At 45.7% G+C, this 18,406-nt stretch overlaps 1 protein-coding gene across 12 annotated transcripts in view; it reads left to right on the forward strand.

The window, feature by feature from the left end:
• KALRN (kalirin RhoGEF kinase) overlaps positions 1-18,406 on the forward strand; it is a 668,576-nt gene that overhangs the window by 602,965 nt on the left and 47,205 nt on the right. For all 12 annotated transcript variants that reach the window (XM_060639747.3, XM_078453074.2, XM_060639746.3 and 9 more), the window contains 10 exons: positions 2,335-2,465; positions 6,855-6,921; positions 7,715-7,818; positions 8,015-8,084; positions 8,433-8,519; positions 9,385-9,477; positions 10,272-10,322; positions 11,190-11,267; positions 14,545-14,730; positions 15,401-15,572. In XM_060639747.3, the coding sequence (XP_060495730.1) occupies positions 2,335-2,465; positions 6,855-6,921; positions 7,715-7,818; positions 8,015-8,084; positions 8,433-8,519; positions 9,385-9,477; positions 10,272-10,322; positions 11,190-11,267; positions 14,545-14,730; positions 15,401-15,572 (1,039 nt within the window). The remainder of the gene's footprint in view (positions 1-2,334; positions 2,466-6,854; positions 6,922-7,714; positions 7,819-8,014; positions 8,085-8,432; positions 8,520-9,384; positions 9,478-10,271; positions 10,323-11,189; positions 11,268-14,544; positions 14,731-15,400; positions 15,573-18,406) is intronic.

Genomic DNA, 18,406 nt, shown 5'->3' on the forward strand with positions numbered 1-18,406 from the left:
TCTCTCTTCCTTTCTCACTGCCTCTGCTCTGCTCACCCTCTCGCAGAGAGACTTTCCCCAGAGATAATTTGGGCTTCTTTGCTCATAGAACAGGTCAGGCAGGAGGATATGGAACATATTTCCCCATGTGACACTTTGGACTCCACAGATGTCCTTCATTCCACAAGGTTGAAAATGGCCCCACACTAAGCGGGATGTTGCACAGGAGAACCTTGCAGGCAGAGATGGAAGCCTGTCTCCCCGGGCCTTGCAGTCAGCATCCTGCCAGCCAACAGGCTGCAGAACAAAGGTTGTAATAGGACAATGGGCCAAGGAGGAGGGGAAGTAAAAGGCATGTAATCAGATCAATCACCAGCTGGGTCCATCTGCCTGGGGAGCCTGTCTCTGGTGATGCCACCAGCAGACATGTCACATGTCTCGAAAAGCCTGCCTGTCCACTGGTTTGTCAGACCTCAGCACCAGACATTCTCATTTCCTTAATAACTGGTTACAGATCCTGAATCTATAAATTTTTCTAAACTCTCCTTGACCTTTCTGTATTTTTAGCCTATGCTGCTTCTAGGGATAACTTCCATGGTTGATTACTTGTCCTATAAAATAACTTGTCAAGTTAAAAGAAACTCTCTCTCTCTCTCAAACTTGAAGACACTATCTTCTTAATTCTGGTTTCTACTGTTGTTAACAAATTCATGCTTGGCCCTTGGTACACTTTGTTGGTTTCGGGGTGGGGTGAGGGGCAAGAAGGTGGACGTCTCTTCTCAGCTTTAAAATTTTCACCTTTAGGGGCACCTGGGTGGCTCAGTCAGTTAAGCGTCCGACTCTTGATTTCAGCTCAGGTCATGATCTCACGGTTCATGAGATAGAGCCCCACGTTGGGCTCTGCACTTACACCACAGAGTCTGCTTGGGATTCTCTCTCTCCCTCTCTCTACTCCTCTTCTGCTCCTCTCTCTCCCTCCTCTTCTGCTCACACATATGCTCTCTCTCTCTCAAAAATAAAAATAAATATTTAAAAATTTCAGCTTTAAGTCTTAATATTCCCCACCTGTTCTCATATAATGACTGGCCCATTGGGCACCTCATTTGCTTTTTGTTTCATTCCCCTGGACTTCTCCTACTTTTCTTTGGCCTATCTTGAAATAGAGCAGCTGAGAGAATTTGGACAGATACTCTAAGTGCAGGTTGTTTAAGACCATGCTGAAGTCTTTTGTTTCTCCTACCTTTTTGGACACTTTTTGATTTTTGTGATTTTAACCTTAGGGCTGATGTTTTCAAAGACTACCAAAGTGAAGCCTTCCCTTTGAGCCTCAGAGGCTGTTGTAAATAGGCCCCTTGTATGGATAGTTTGGACTAGACTCCCATATTTGTTTTGGAGTTGCTCACCTTGACCTTCATCTCCAGTCTTACTGTTTATCCACATTGCTTCTGCCAGTTTCCATAATGAAGTGCTAAGCGTCACTGTGTGATCTTTCTTCAAGGACACTGTAAAAATGCTAAGATCGGCCCCATTTTTGAGTATCCTTCTTGTTAACAGTTCCATCCAAGGACGAGGGTGAACATTTTTAATTTTTCAAGGGATCTACAACTTTTATCTCTGTCTATTCCGTAGAAGTCTGTAGAAAAGAGAGATCTGATCTGAAAATTGAAAAAAACTAAAGCATACATGGGATAACTGTAGCTGTCTCACTCAAGATCGTCCAGTGACTAGGAGATCTGGGGTTAGAATCCTTTGCCCTTAACTCTTGCTAGAGAACTGTAGTAATCCCTTTACTTTGTTTCTCAGGACTGCAGCACCTTAATTAAAAGAAAGGGATTCATAAATCAAAGAAAACCCTTGGTAAATAACCTTAGCAAAGATATTTTTAGGAAAGGCTAAATCTATTGCTCTCTTCTTGTCTACATCTCATCGGCTCTTGGGGGGAAAATGTAGCTAATTTAACACACGTGGATTTAGCCAACTAGCTCTCCTATGACTCCCCTCTCCTTATCAATTGGATAAGGACCATCAATTGATGGTTCTACAACTGATTAGCATTACCTCTGGCGCTCTTACCCAGAGATGTCACTTTTGACAATTTTCATTATGGCAGGAAATTGGTAGCCCGTGACGCCAAGTTCCTCCTGATTGCCCAAGAAGGCGGCAGTTCTGGGCTGTCTGCTGCTGGAAGAGGAGAGTACCTCCAGGTACCTCCTGGTACCTCACTGACATTCAGTGAACACAGCCTTGGCCACTGACCGACCAACTCAGCTGCTGCTAGGCTGAAGGGGGACACGAGGACTTCCAGATGACTTTTCAATGTACAGTTCTCTAAGGCTATTTTTCTCCTCTTTCCAGAGTCTAGAAGGAGGCTCATACCGGGGAAGCCTGAAAGACCCTGTAGGCTGCCTGAATGAGGGAATGACCCCACCCACACCTCCTAGAAACCTGGAAGAAGAACAGAAAGCCAAGGCCCTGAGGGGCAGGATGTAAGTGACTCCTCCAGATTCTATCCTGGTGCACATGTGTATGGTGAACAATGGGCTAAGGTCGGAGAAATTTGGGGGAGAATTACACTATGTTTCCATTGATATCATTCATTCTAAGTAAAGGTGACCTAGATCTGTGCAGTGTAGCATTGTGAACAAGGCACTGTAGTGGCACCGACTTTAAGAATTTTAGGCTGAGGTATTTTCTGGGAGATAGCAGCTATGGCTGACCAAGTGTGGTTATAACCAAGGTCTGTTAGAAATTTAAAACATACTGATAAAAGGAAATCAACAAAGTTTAGGAAACTCTGGGACTATTACTATGCTCCCATATTAGAGAATCCATGGCAGAAAGTTGGAAGAATTTCATCTGAGGAAACATTTCTCAAAATGAAGGGACATAGTATATAGGAAAAGGGAGCCATTGTGCCAGCCAGACAGGGCCTAGCTCCACTCCTTCTCTAAAAGTTTAGTTTTGCATCCATTTGTGGACTTAGCTCCAAGAGAATCTTTTCACTTTTTTTAATAGTTGGGGGGGAGGGGCGCAAATACAATTCACATTGCAGTCCATTTCACAAAAACCCATATATTATGCAAGGTTTGAGTGATCCGCCCTGATGTGAAGTCAATCTTCTATTACTTGGGCTGATCAAGAAGATATCGGATACCATGAATGCAAAACCACAGTTCCTCAAAAACTTTAGTTTTCTTATTTAGGGTTTGACTCCATGTTGGAAGCAGAGCTTCATGAGTCTTGGACATTGCCTGGTGTGTGTGAGATAGTAAGCACAGAGAACTGGTCCCTCCCTGTTGCTAATTAGTCTGTTTTCTCCCTCAGACTCCTCATCCCTTTAACCTGGTCACAGACATGAGGATTAGCAAAAGTGAGTGAGGCCAGGTCTTTCTGTTGCCTGGAAACAGGCCAAGTGAACATTTATAACTTTCTTTCCTAGGAAACTGAAGTAGAAATGTCATAGCCAAGGCCTGGCCTCAGAGCAGGGCTGTCACCTCACAGTGGAGCTGAGCAAGTGTCTCTTCAGTTCCATATTTACCCCTCAACTTTATGGGTACTCAGGGGAACCTCAAGAATGGAATAGAGATAGAAAAATACCATCTGCAAATGGAAATTTCCTAGGACTTGCACAAAGCTGGTTCTCTTTCACTTCTAGGGTTGTTTTTACATAGATGAGAGCTGGAGCCAATGTTCCAGTCCTTTGCCAAGCCAAAGTAAAACTCAGGTCAGGGAGGAGAACTTTGGGGTAGCAGGTGGTCCTTGGCAAAGCCTGTCACTGCTCTTGTCACTTCAGTTGGAAGGGCCCACGAGCAGTCATGGAAGCCATTGCCCTGCTTCCAGATGTGATATTATCTGATTTTGCTCCAACAGGCAAAAGTCTGTTGCCTCTTTAACTCACTTTACCCATTTCTTCTCCCTCTTCTTACTCTCTTGCGTGAATCTACAGCTCTCCACATCCTGAGCTATCCTGAAAATCCAACTATTAGAGTATCTCATTGCTCTTGCTGTAACTTATGGCCACAATGAAAGAGAGGATATATAGGTGTCTAATTGTGAAGGCTGTGTGAGGCTAGAGGCTGGGTCGGGCAGGCAGGTACAGAGAATGGAGACTCAATACAGACATTGAAGGGTTAAATGGGAGCTCCATGGAGAAAAGGTGAAAACAAAAGGAGAAGAAAAAAGGCTGAGAGTGGACTTGATTGTCCTGAAGTTTTAGTCACCCATTCATTCCATAATAGGTGTTGAGGGCACCTGGGTGGCTTGGTTGGTTTAGCATCTGACTCTTGATTTCGGCTCAGGTCATCATCCCAGGGTCATGGGACTGAGCCCCTCTAAAATTAAAAACTAAAAAAAATAGGTGTTGAATGCCTATTATGCACTAAGGCATAGGATATATCAGTGAATAAAATAAACAATAACAACAAAAGAAAAGTCCTTGCTCTCACGGCAAGTTTGTACCATAAAGGGAGAAATAATACAATAAGCAGAATAAAAATAAATTATTTAATATATTAGAAGCTGGGAAAAGAAAAAGTAGTGAGGGAGATTCAGAACATGGTTGGGGCCATGCTGCACTTTTAGATGGTTCTGACATTTGCACGAAGATCAAAAGGAGGTAAGGAATTAGCCATTAGCCATGGAGGAAAAGTGTTCTTGGCTGAGGCAACAGCCAGTGCAAAGGTTCTAAGAGATTTTCTGTGCAAGACCAGCTCTTCCCCACCATTGTGAAACACAGAGGTTAGAAGGAGGTCTGAGCTGTAGCTGGTAGAAGTTTTGTTGGACCAAAGGATAACATTTACCTCGTAAAGAATCCTTACTAATAAGAACTGAACATTTTCTAAAATTGCATGATTATCAGTTCAGTTTTTTTGGCAATTGATCATGCATGGTCTTGTGATGCCTGTAACTTAAATCTTTTATGTACCTCTTCAGACTGTCTGGTAATGTGTCATTATCTCCCCAAGTATTTCATCAGCCCTTCAAGGGAAGTGATGCCAGGTCCACTAGCAGCACCCAATTTAATCAGTCCCCTTCCCTTCCCTCGAGGCTGGAAAGCCGAAGACAGCCCTCAATCTGTCAGCAGATAGCATAGGATAAAAATATCCCCTGGGGACAGAGAGCTGGACTTCATCTCCAGAGGGCCCTCCCAACCCCAAATTCCGACTCCCACTTTCCTGTGGGTTTTCTTTTACCACTTTCTTCCAAGCAGTAACATGGGCCATGCTAAAGATATATTTAAATGCTTTTATTTGGCCTTGCCGGTTCCTTCCTGTGGCCTATAACGCATGATTGTGGATTGTGTGTGTTAGAGAGAGGAAACTGGTTGGAAGTACTGGACATGCTGATAAAGAAGTGCATGTTCCTTTTGCTTTCTCCCTGTCACCCTGAGGCCCAGACCTGGGGATTCGTTGGCTTTTCTGTGTGGTATAGACCAAGAATTTCAGATGAATTGCTTCCTGGGTTCAGAACAGTTATAACCCTTATGCCGGGGGTCCCCTCTGGACATCTCAGAACTTCTTCCCTTCTGCCATTTGGGCCCAAAATGCAGTTGTGTGGCTCCAGGTGAAACTCTTTCAAACTTCGCTAGGACGAGTCAGACTCCAGTAAGCTGCACAGCACCTAGCCTGGCCTGCTCCAGTACATGGCCCTGAGTGTTTTATGTCCAGCTCTTTACTCTCTGGACAGAAAGAAAGAGAAGGGCTTGGTTTTGAGGCCTTGGGGACTCCAGAGAGCCAGTCTGAATAGTTTGCCAGGCAGCAGGTGACAATGAAAGAGCAGAGTCTTTGGACTCTGGTACAATAGGTTCAAATCCCAACTCTGGTACAGACTTTGTCACCATGGGTAATATGGCCTCAGTAATTTTCATCCATATGAAATGGGGCTTATAGTACCTACCTTGATATAAGCATGAGAAAACCTAGATAAAGCACTAGCACAAAGTAAATGCTCCAAGAGGAGGAAATCATTAACAAGAAAGAAACCACGAAAGCAAGTGTCCTTGTAGTGGTTAACCCCCCCATCTGGTGGGTGAGGGGAGGCTGCTGCATGGAAAGTTGTGATTATGAGGTGTCGGCAGTCCATCTTTCTGGCCTTGACTGGGGGTTTTGCAGGCCAGTTACCAGGGACACCTCTCTGAGTAATTGTAACTTCTATATCTCAGAAGCCTCATTTGGTATTGGTATCTCTGAGGCCTCAAAGGTTGTTTATCAAGCAAATGTCTTTCTCCTCTTGATAAGCAAAGAATGGAGTTGAAAGAAAGGAAGAAAAGCCTCACATTGATTCCTTAGCCACAAAGCTTTCATAACTCAGTTTTGCCCAAGTGCCTGTTATTCCTCCTGTCTTGTGTCAACTCGACTGTTCAGTTATAGGTGAGGGAGGAAAGACCATTAAGAACAGAAAAAAAGGGGGGCAGGTGGCACCTGGATGGCTCAGTCAGTTGAGCATCTGACTCTTGATTTCAGCTCAGGTCACCATCTCCCTGTTTGTGGGATAGAGCCCCGTGTTGGGCTCTGTGCTGACAGTGCAGAGCCTGCTTGGGATTCTCTCTCTCCCTCTTTCCCTGCCCCTCCCCCCTCAAAATAAATAAATACATTTTTAAAAAGAACGGGAAGGAAAATGAGGAGTCCTGAGCATTGGTGTCCCTCTGGCTATTGTGTGCCACCTGGGAAAGCCCCTCTCAGCTCGGTGCCCTCCCCTCTTCAGCAGGACCCTGTCACAGGGAGAGCAACAGTAAGCGCCTTCCAAGGGCTCCCAAGTGTGAGGTTTGGGGTGGTCTTCTCATAAAGGTGCCAAAGTAACTTTCCTGTCAACTTTTGTGCGAAGGTTTCTTGCTTCACAGTGAAGAGGGCCCTCATTGTTCTTAATCTCCTGCTCAGGTTTGTCTTGAATGAGCTGGTACAGACAGAAAAAGACTATGTCAAAGATCTGGGGATTGTGGTGGAGGTGAGTATGTGGCTTGGGGTGGGTCTGCGGTCACCCAACCAGGGGCATTTTGGACCCTACCTGGGCCGAGGGGTTTGTAACTTGAAGGTTACATGTTTTTAACTTAGTGTTGTTTACTCTCTCTGGGTATTTGCAGAAATTAAACGAAAAATGATAATAGATCAAATGAACTATGTAGGGTGTTTTTCCTTTTCTCTTTGAAATATCATGAGACATTCAGAGAGAGATGGGGTCCCAGATGTTGCAGCATTTATGGGAGCCTCTTGGTTAGAGTTGAGTCCTTTCACCTTGTTTTTGGTGACCAACTTTCTAACTTAAGAGTTCTTTGGCATTTAACCATGTGGACATATATTCTTCAGAACTACCGGTCCCCATGGGCACTAAGCAGGACACTCCTAGTGAGAGCTTGAGGCTTAGAGTCTCCTTAGATTTTAAGAAGGATGTTTTGGCTACCGAGAGGACAAGCAAAAGTCCACGCGTAAGACAAGACCTTGGACAAGTCCACAGTTAGGAGTCAACTTGGTAGTATATAAAACAGCTCTCTCTCCTCAGGGATTTACTTTAGGGGCATTTAGATACTTGGGTGAGAAAGACTTTCTCTTAAGGGGTTGGAGACAACAAAAGGGACCCAGAGCTCCGTCAGAGTTGTGTCTGTCACTCTGCACGGGGTAAAGTCCTGGCTGCACACTGAGAAACCACAGAGAGTGGGCACTTACGCGGGGCTGCGGTATGGGGCTTGTCAAGAAAGCTGTCTCCTGAAAACACCCTGCTGACCGCTGCCTCTGCCCTACAGGGCTTCATGAAGAGAATAGAAGAAAAGGGTGTCCCTGAGGACATGCGAGGAAAGGATAAAATCGTGTTTGGAAATATTCACCAGATTTACGACTGGCATAAGGAGTAAGTGCTATGTTGTCCTGAGGACCAGGACCAGGGGACGTCCTAGGAATCCAGGACCCTCCCACCCTCCCCCTGCATCTGGCCTTAGGGGTAGGGTAGGGTTTGGGGAGCCTCTGGTGTTGTTTATCTCCTCACCGAGAAATAATGCAGTTCTGAAGGACGTGGCTTCCTTCCCTTACCCCTTCCCTCCTTTTAGTTTTTTCCTGGCTGAACTGGAAAAATGTATCCAGGAGCAAGACAGGCTGGCACAGCTCTTCATCAAACACGTGAGTTCTTCTTTCCCCCTCTCTGCCCACCCCCTCCACCCACCCTCCTCACCCCCCCAACCCCCACCTGCTCCTGTGCTTGCCTCTGAAAATTCCTTCTCTCTCCTGCTCTTCCTCGACTTGCCTTCCCTCCTGTCCCTCTCTGAGTTGTTGCCTTTTTTGTAACCTCCTTGGCAATTTGAAAGATGGGCTCTTGCCTAGCGCACGTACTCTCCTACCGTCAATATTTAACTGCCTTGGCGTGTCCCCGAAGTGTGGAGCGTGTGTGTTGTTCTCAGGGTGAGCAGACCAGCACCCTGGGAGCCCGAGGTGCAGGGTGCCTGAGTGCCTTCTTCCCTGCCTCTGCAGGAGCGGAAGCTGCACATCTACGTGTGGTACTGCCAGAACAAGCCGCGCTCAGAGTACATCGTCGCGGAGTACGACGCTTACTTTGAAGTAAGCTGCTCAGGCTTTGCTGGGCCGGGTGGGGGAAGAAAGTCAGGCCAAGGCAGCCACATTCAGAAATGCCAGCCTTATCTATCCCCAGACCCCCCCATCCAGTGCCGTGACCCCTTCGGGACAGGGAGAGCTGGCTCGACGGGGCTGTCAGATTAGCTAGATTCCCGATGACCACCTTTCCTCGAGAGGAGCTGAGGCACCCAGGGTGTGAACAGCTCTCAGAAGCCTCTGTCTGCGGAATGACTGTCAGCCAGAGACTGCTTCAGAAGCTCCGTCCCCCTTTGGTGACCCCAGCTCAGACCGTGCCCACACACTTCCTGCCAGTCCCTGGAGGCCCCTCCTCCTTGTCCCCATGCTCCAAGTCACCCCATGCTCTCTGCTCTCATTCCCAGAGGTTCTGTCAAGCACCATAAAGTGTTTGTTTTGCCCCAACCTGGAAATGCTTATTTTGCTGGAGGAGAGGCAAGGCTGTCCCTTGGAAAGAGCTCTCAGCTGAGTGTTTGCAGATCTGCATTGAGGGCCCAGCCCGTGAGGCCTATGTCCCAGGAGAAGCCCTTCATTCCTGATGTGGGCCCTTGAGCAGCAGAGAGAACAGAATACCCATCCCAGCTTGTCCCCAGGGCTAGGGTGAGGACACAGGGTGGGAAAGTGCTAGACGTGCAGAATGGTGTGGCAATGTGTGCTGCGTGTTGTTAATAACACATTGGCAGTTGTGTGGGCAACTCCACCTCTCATGTGGGTTGAGGATTCTAAAACTTTATTGGCAAAAGCGAAGTCCTGTCTGTGTCACCTCGAACCCTAATCCCCAGGACCCCAGTTCTTTGGCTCTTTTTTCCCCTAACGTATCTCCCTCGCGTTCCAGGAGGTGAAACAGGAGATAAATCAAAGGCTGACACTTAGTGACTTCCTTATCAAGCCCATTCAGAGAATCACAAAATACCAGTTGCTCCTCAAGGTAAGAGAGCTGTGAGCCCGGGTCAGAGCCGGAGAAGGGTCTTCTCCGGCTCTGAGCCGGTGAGCAGGTCAGCGTGAGGCTCAGTCTCCACCACACTTTCCCCGCGAACTAGCGGGGGCATCTGTGGGCTCTTACCTTGCCTGTTGGTTTCTTGTGTCAGCTCTGCCTCCAAATAAATTGCACGCAAGCCATTCCTGCCTTTAAGGTTGGTTTTTCGTTCACTATCTTTCTTTCAATTCACTTTCTTCCTTTGTCATCATCACTAACTTGGGACTTTTAAAAAATAAAAAAATAGTAAGAGCATAAAAATAGAGCAACCACAAGGAGAAAGAAAAGCAAAGGCAAGACCCTCCCTCAAAAGCTTAGATGAGCAATACCTACAATTTGATCATATTTTACTTTTTTACAATGGTTTAATTTCATTTGTCTTACAGAATATGAGGTAAATGGAAGAGAGAGGTTGAGCTTTCCTTTCTCCCAGCCTTTCTGGACATAACTCCCCCCCCCCCCCTTCCTGCTCACAGTCTCCCTCTCCCTTCTTCCCTCCCTCCCCACCTCCTTTTTCCCATAACTTTTAATCTCTGAGTATTTGGGGTTTTTCTCCATGTTGTTGTTTCCAATATGACTCATAAGTTCATATCTCAGCTTCTACAATGCACTGTCATGTCTGTTAGGGAGGAAAGTAGCCTGGGTATCATCACAGGTTTTATGATGCTGGGTTTTTTTTTATAGTGCTCTGTTTTCCTAACTGATGTCACCCTCCCGCACCCATCCCCGCTTCCCCCACTTGCTAGGACTTCCTGAGATACAGCGAGAAGGCTGGTTTGGAGTGTTCAGATATCGAGGTGAGTCTTCTGCTCACAATGCTGGCTGCTCTAGGAGCCAGTGTTGGATATCTGTCTCTAACGGGGAAGAGCTGGCTCTAGAGGACCAGCGGTCCAGGCTAACTCCTCTCAGTGAGAGCCCCTTGCAAACAAGTGCTCCACAAGATGAGAAATGGCAAGTAATAATGAACACATTGAGTCTTTTTCTGGAACCCAAGAATTCTGTCCTGGGACAGAGCAGAGTTTCACCCCACTCCTGTTCTCTATGTGGCTCTAGTGACATAGGATAAGAAAGGGGGGTATTTAAGTCCCCTGACATCCTTCAGAGATTGAGTGTTTCAGTGTGCAGTTTTATCCATGAATCCAGGTACTATTGGAGTTCAAAATATAACATATCCCACTTTCACTCCCTCTTCTACCCCCAAGGATTACTCCCTAAGTGAAGTCCTTTGAGACAATGTCGCCATGGGGATTATTTTAAGCCAGAGAGGTTATAGACCATTCTGGCATGTTATTTTAGGTTCAGACCTCTAGTGTTTCGCAAACCAGGCTAAGCTGTTGCTTAGGCAGCCAAGAAGCAACAAAGAAGAAAGAAAATATGAGAAGGAAAGAGAATTGCTAAATGAAAGTGGGAAGGAGGAAAAGGCAGACTGGGTAGCGTGCCCCCCACAGGTGGTCACTGGTTCATTTGGAGCCCTATACTGATGACCAACACCCAAGCTAGAACAGAAACCCCTGCCCTTTTCTAGGAGTGGGTGGCAGGGACCAATGTCCTTTCCTAGAATGAAGGAGCCGCTAGGAGGTCCCTGACTTCCAGCACGGAATTGCCTTAAGCTTCCTGCATGAGTGTTCATCCCCTTCCTGAGCCACTGTTGTTCTTTCCCACAGAAAGCAGTGGAGTTAATGTGCCTTGTTCCAAAACGCTGCAATGACATGATGAATCTGGGACGCCTGCAGGGCTTTGAGGTGAGCCCTTAAGAATGCTTCCGAGCCTCTCTCTTCTGGACAGCGGGAGCCTGGGCTGTGAGGCAGTTTCCCTTTGAAGCCCTGTGCCTGCCTCCGCTGCCGCCTCCACTTACCATCTGTGCCTTTGTTCCAGGTCTCTCTGGCTCACGGGCCCAGAAGATTTATCTAATTAGGATATGCAGTGATAGGGCAGTGAGAGAAAGTTACAGAGCAGTCCACAAAGCTGGAGTCACAATTCCAATGGGGCTGGAAAGACCCAAAGTTCCTTGTAACTGTGGACCTGGCAGCAACCTCTTTCCTTTCTTGCTTGCTTGAGGAGTGAGCGCTGGGAATTTGAGGGAGCACAGAACTATGGCATGGAAGTACACCTGAGGAAAATTGGAACACATTTTTTTTTTCTTAGAGAGGATGCTTCTAATAAAGAGATGCACATATTGGCTGGCTTTTCAGTTAAATGAACATTTAAAGCTTTAACATATCATGTGCACATTTCTATTCTTTGAAGAAGAGAACCAAGTCTTAAGAGAAACAGCTAGAAGTCCCCAAAATTTTGGCTTCTGTGAATGAACTAGTTTGCTAGGGCTGCTATAACAAAGTCCCACCGGGTGGCTTAAACAACAGAATTTATCGTCTCATTTTTCCGGAAGCTAGGAGTCTGAGATCAAGGATAGGCAGCGGTGGTTCCTTCTGAAGGTTGTAAGAGATGGATCTGACCAGGCCTCCCTCCTTGGGTTGTAGATTGCTGTCTTCATGTTCACATGACATTCTTCTTGTGTCTTCACATTGTCCTCCCTCTGCACATTTTTCTGTGTCCAACTCTTCCCTTTTTATAAGGATACCAGTGATGTTTGAGTAGCACTTACCATAATGACCGCACTTTAACTTCATTCCCTCTGTAAAGACCTTATGTCCCAATATGGTCACATTCTGAGATACTGGAGGGTTAGGACTTCAACATATGAATTGGACAGGGGGAGTAATTCAGCCAATAAAGGTGAACCTTTGAAGAAAAAATTGACTTTCCTACTTTAAGCTGGCTAAGTGGCTGCTGTTAGTTTATATCCAAACCTCATATGCTAACTACATATAATCTGAGAATTAATGTGATAAAATTGGAACTGACACAATTATTGACTGGGATTTAATAATTGTTGAACGACTTAGAGAAAGGTGGGGATCTTCTAATCCTGTTTCCTGATAATCCTGCAACCTAAGACTTTATTACTTTCTAGAGAAAAGGGGTTCCTAGAAGTTGAGATAATAAAGAAAGTAAAAGCTTTTTTTCCTTGGCTAAATTAAAATAGAAAAGAAAAGAAAAGAAAAGAAAAGAAAAGAAAAGAGAAAAAAGAAAAGCAGCAGACTTGTCTATAAGTAAATTTAGGAGATGCTACATTCAGGTTTGTGTTAATTAGTTGGATTCATGATATTCTTGAGCCAAATTCTCTTGTCCTCCTTGCCCTCCAAGGCCTTTCTGGTGTCCCTGTCTGCCACTGCTTTGTTATGACCAGGAACTATGTGGAGTTTTTCTTTGCTGTTTATTTTTCATAGATTCCTGATTCTCCACGGTACACCTGTGGCATTAGAGTAAGCAGGGGTTTGCAGCAGAAATCTACTCTGCGTTCTTACATGGTTTTCCTCTAGTCATACTGGATGAACTTTTACACTTTTTCCCTTGGGGCTATGCTAGGTCTGAGGCTATTCTGAACAAACCAAGTAATCCCTTTTGGTCTTAAGCCTTGATGTCCCCGTGTTTCTGAGGAGGAGTCTGGCTTGACCTTCTCTGAGTCTTTGGAGGTGCTGACCACTAACAGGGGAAGAGCATCTGACTGTGTTGGCTCAAGTTAGACTCCACAGGAGCTGTGTCGTGCATGCACGTGTATGTCCACAGAAGGCCACACACAGACAAAATTACCTTCTCTTTTCAGTCAAACACCACCATCTCCTTTTTCCATCCAGTTGCAGGGAATCTTCTTTGCATTCCTTCAGCTAATTAAGAAGGGCCATGAATGTCCCTACGTCCTTTCTGAAGCCCAGGGCTTTAGACCAGGGAGAAGTTAGCCTCCCCACTTAGAGACTCTCTGTCTTTTAAATCCTCTAGCTTTCCCTTCAGCATCAGAAGGGCTATCATTCATGGGTCAGGTTCTTATGTAATATTAATAGAGCTTTTAGAGCTTTCCTGGCTAGCTGGTCACTGGCTTAATATTAACTCTGGACCAGAGAGAGATAAGCCTGTTTGGCTGCCGACCTTGGCAATAAGGAGCCATGATCCAAGCAGAGGGCAGGCATTTCTCAGGAATAGGGAAGAAAAATGACCCATGTGCCGGGTACTATTTGGAATAAGGCATCATGTGCAGCAAATGGCCCACATTTTTACTGAAGGGTGAAAGTCGTCACCTGAGAGAGTATGGTTCAGAGGTGGCCCTCTGGCTGCTATCTCAGGTGTCGGCGTGTTCTTGCTGCAGAACAGTAGAGAAAGCAGGGGTCTCCAATAGCATCTCTGAAGACCTGCTGGGCTGGGCCATATTCCCTTTGAAGATGTGAAGATGTCTCTGAAAATCGGGTTAGAAACTGGCAAACCAAATAGGCTCCACTACCTAGGCTGGCAAGTGACCTGCTAGCTGGAAGCATTTTAAGAAGGATCACAGGACCCAAAGAAATATCTATCAGCTTATAAAACATGGGCACCTGTGTATGGTACTCCAACTTCACCTGCTGATCGGTAGCAGGAGACTAAGACTTCAGAATTAGACTAATTCTAAGACTTCATCCTGAAATAACAGATGGAGAGGAGAGCGGCCCAATTCAGATTACCTGTGGTCCTGCCTGTATCACTTCCCTTGGCCACAGGTTGGTTTGTGGCCATAAGGGTAGCCGAGGTCCTTGGCCCATGCTGCGAGGGAGCCAGGAAGGCAACAATTCTCAGAGCCCTAGGGGCAGAAAGGCTACAGGTGTCCCCTACTTTCTGCTCTCCTTTTAATAAAAAATAAGAAGAGCCAGGATAATTCCTGAACATCGTTTTAGCTAATAATTTTACTTTTCTTCCTTCTGGCATTTTCTCACAGCTGCTTCTTAGTGGTTTCTTTCCCTTTTCCCCCAGAGCTCTGTATCTGCCCTAGCTGAATGGATGGGTCTTAATTCAATCTCTTACTAGAGTCCTGGGGCTTTTAGTGCCAGGTCTGTTGTCTGTGTCCTCAGTGGGGCAGGTCCTGTGGACCCAGAGGGCTGTGGCCCCCTGCCGGGTTTTCACTTCCTTCACCCCAGCACCTCCTTCCATCAGGGCACCCTGACCGCTCAGGGGAAGCTGCTGCAGCAGGACACGTTCTATGTGATTGAGCTGGACGCGGGCATGCAGTCCCGGACCAAGGAGAGGCGCGTGTTCCTCTTTGAGCAAATCGTCATCTTCAGTGAACTGCTAAGGAAGGGATCCCTCACCCCGGGCTACATGTTCAAAAGGAGCATCAAGGTAAGGCTCCCAGTGGGGATGACAAAGAGCAAGGAAGAGCCGGGGCGCCTGGGTGGCTTGGTCGGTTAAGCATCCGACTTCAGCTCAGGTCACGATCTCGCGGTCCGTGAGTTCGAGCCCCGCGTTGGGCTCTGTGCCGACAGCTCAGAGCCTGGAGCCTGTTTCAGATTCTGTGTCTCCCTCTCTCTGTGACCCTCCCCCGTTCATGCTCTGTCTCTCTCTGTCTCAAAAATAAATAAACGTTAAAAAAAAAATTTTTTTTTAAAAAGAGCAAGGAAGAGCCAAACCCAGGGAGCTGCTTCCCTGAGACAGAGACCTGGCGTGAGTACCAATTCACAACCTTGACAGTCTTTCAGCCCAACATGCAGGGGGCATGAAGGTTAAATATTTTGAAAGAAAAAGACAGGCTGAGTGCAGGTCCTACAGATCCTGCAGGCTCTCCAGTACCATGTCATTCATCAAAGACAGAAACCAAAGTATTTAGCTATTAGATCCAGGACAAAATTGTGGAAATGTCTCCTGAAATAAAAACTTTGAGGAAGTATAATATGTTGTTGATTTTTTTTTAATATAATTTATTGTCAAGATGGCTAACATACAGTGTATACAGGGTGCTCTTGTTTTTTTTAAACCACTTAAATACCAAAAGAATCAACTTGGGTTCTTCCAGATGAATTACTTGGTCCTGGAGGAGAACGTGGACAATGACCCCTGCAAGTTTGCACTCATGAACAGGGAGACTTCAGAGAGGGTCATTCTGCAAGCTGCCAACGCGGACATCCAGCAGGCCTGGGTGCAGGACATCAATCAAGTCTTAGAAACACAGCGAGACTTCCTAAATGGTAGGTATCAGTGGGCCTGGCTTCCAGCAGCCATTTTCAGGGAACCCCATGCCTCTGAGCTTCCTTGTGTCTGGGCTCATGGTGACTTCATGAGCCCAGATGACATTTTATATGGATGACAAACTTGTAGTTTTCAGGAACACTTTGTTTAGATTTGTTCTAAGCCTGAATATACCAGTGGAACAGATGGAACATGATAAAGAAACCCCAACTTTCCAAAAGAAGAGCTATTCTCTAGAGCCTAGACATAGGGTGTATGCTTTGTGGCCAGCTGCCAGTTGGTATTAATTGTGGCAAAAGGCTGAGTTGGGCACATCAACGATCAGTGACCTATGTTTTCCCATTTGGTGGCTAACGGCTGGTACTTTCTCAGGTTCTCTGGTGTTACCTAGCAAATACTGGGAGTTTGACAGATCAGTGCAAAAGCCTAGATGAGTCCTCTTGCTGGCCAACCTGAGCCCTTTCAAATGAGAGGTGATCACTGAATTTCGGTAATACTTTGAAACTTTTCAGAACAGATGACTACACACAGAATATAGCTCGCTACGGACCCTGCAGGAGCCCCCTAACCAGAAATGGCATTGCTACCTTGTTTACATTTCTATATTTTTTTCACTGCTGGGATTGTCTTCATGTTGAGCTTGGCATGTGAGAGGAAGTATAGGGTGTTAAACTAGCACTCACCTCTCAAGCTGATGAGCTCAGAAGTTTCTCTGAGCAGAAACAGAGCTTGAAGTTGAAGGCAGAATATAACCAGTAATGAAGTTACCCCAGAGACTCAGCAAGCCCATATGGCTGTATGTACACACACACACACACACACACGTGCACACACAGACTCAGTAAGCACATATGCCTGTATGTACACACACATGCACACACATGCACAAACTGAGCAAGCATATATGCCCATATACACACACACACTCACACACATACACATACACACACACACACACGTGCACACACAGACTCAGCACATATGCCTGTACGTACACACACATGCACACACATGCACAAACTGAGCAAGCATATATGCCCATATACACACACACACTCACACACATACACACACACACACACACACACACACACACACACACAGATCCACTATCAGATGTGTCACCTCTTGCCAGTACTGGAATCTGGAGTCTTTCCCATGGCGCAAACAGCACTTGCTGGGTGTCCGGCATGGACCTGAATGCTATGGGGGAAAGATGAAAGGTGACATGCCATTTAGGACTGTGGGCAGGTCACGACATTTCTCTGGGCCTCTGTTGGCTCATTGTGTGAAAAAGAGGGACGATCTACTCTGCCCACGCTGCACATACTGTGTGCACCTGCCAGCGGTACTGGGAGCAGGCAGACACGGCCAGCTCCCTATAGTGTCAGTCTTACTCCTAGAACTTTGAATTAATACCTTTGTTGATAAAACAGTTTTGTGCAAAAAAGAGCACGTATATAAAATATGTCATTATATTGCATTCTATTAGTTAAGCATTTCTGATTCTAAGCCACAATGAGATGTTTAAGTTTATCAAGTCAGTACAAAAGACAAATAAGAAAAAATTGAAACTAGAAATAATTGAAGTAACAATAATGGCTCACACATGTTGAGTCCTTTCTCTGTGCCAGACACGATGCTAAGCAAGTATTCACATGTATCATCACATTTAATCCTCATGTCAACATGGAAAGGTAAGTCCTATCACCCTGTCATTTTCAGGTGAGGAAAAGGAGTCACAGAGGTTAGTAAACTTGTCCAAGATCACAAAAACAGTAGGTGATAGAAAAAGGACTTGAATCCAGAACCATATAACTTAAAATTAGGCTTTTAACCACAAACTACAGATAGTTGCTAATGGTAGGGCACGCATGTATCTATGAACTCCCTAGCAAACAAAGCAAAGAAAGAAACAGGATCAGGCATAAGATGCTGTATATCAGCCAGAAACAAACCCTCTCAGGAGGGATTAGCTTCCCTGATCCTAAGACCTGAGCTATACAAACTGAGACTGACTAGCAGAAGAACAGAGGCTCGCTGTGTCATTCATTTAAAAAGCCATATTATTTTGAAACACTTCAGCACAGTTATTACACCTAATCAAGTAATACCCCAGTTCCATGTGATGGGTACTGATTCGTGAAGTTAGTTCAATAAGGCCTGCTTCCAAACTCCCTGCTATCTACTTAAAACTTAGAACTGCATTTCTTTGGGCATAATCAGTGATTCAGACTTTTACATGGTTCCAAGAGATCTTTCTCTTAATTATAGTGAATTATGGAGATATTACTGAACTCGATTATCAATACCTAAATATTTAATGCCTACAGAACACCAGGGAGAAAGGCTGAGCTCTGGCAAGAGCCTTTGACACACTCAGGAGACAAGGATGTGATGATAGAGTAGGGCTAGCCTTTTACTTACAGAGGCATATGCAGGCATCTCAGGGCCAATCTTTCCCTCCTGAGACCTCAAAGAGAAGTGTGAACCCTATGTTGAGTCCTACTGAAGCACACACTTATTGCTATAGAAATATCCCTATAATTGAAAGTTCTCTGGGCCCCAGCTGTTAACCTACTTAAATATTTTTTGCAGAAAATACTGATAAAAATGACAAAATTGGGCCAGCTGTGGAAGTCATTATTACAGAATTTGACCTGTATGACTTTTGCCTGGCTATACCTCTTTAGCACTCAAGCCTTTGAACTTTCTTATTTTAAACTCTGTAAAACAAAGCTCATGTCTTTCCTCTGTCTCCTGAGTTCCACTGACGACCATTCTGCCAGACCCCAAACCGGAGTGACCATCAGTTCTTGGCTTCTTCTCCCAT

Source organism: Panthera onca, chromosome C2, assembly GCF_046562875.1.
Source record: "Panthera onca isolate mPanOnc1 chromosome C2, mPanOnc1 haplotype 2, whole genome shotgun sequence".
Lineage (NCBI taxonomy): Eukaryota > Metazoa > Chordata > Mammalia > Carnivora > Felidae > Panthera > Panthera onca.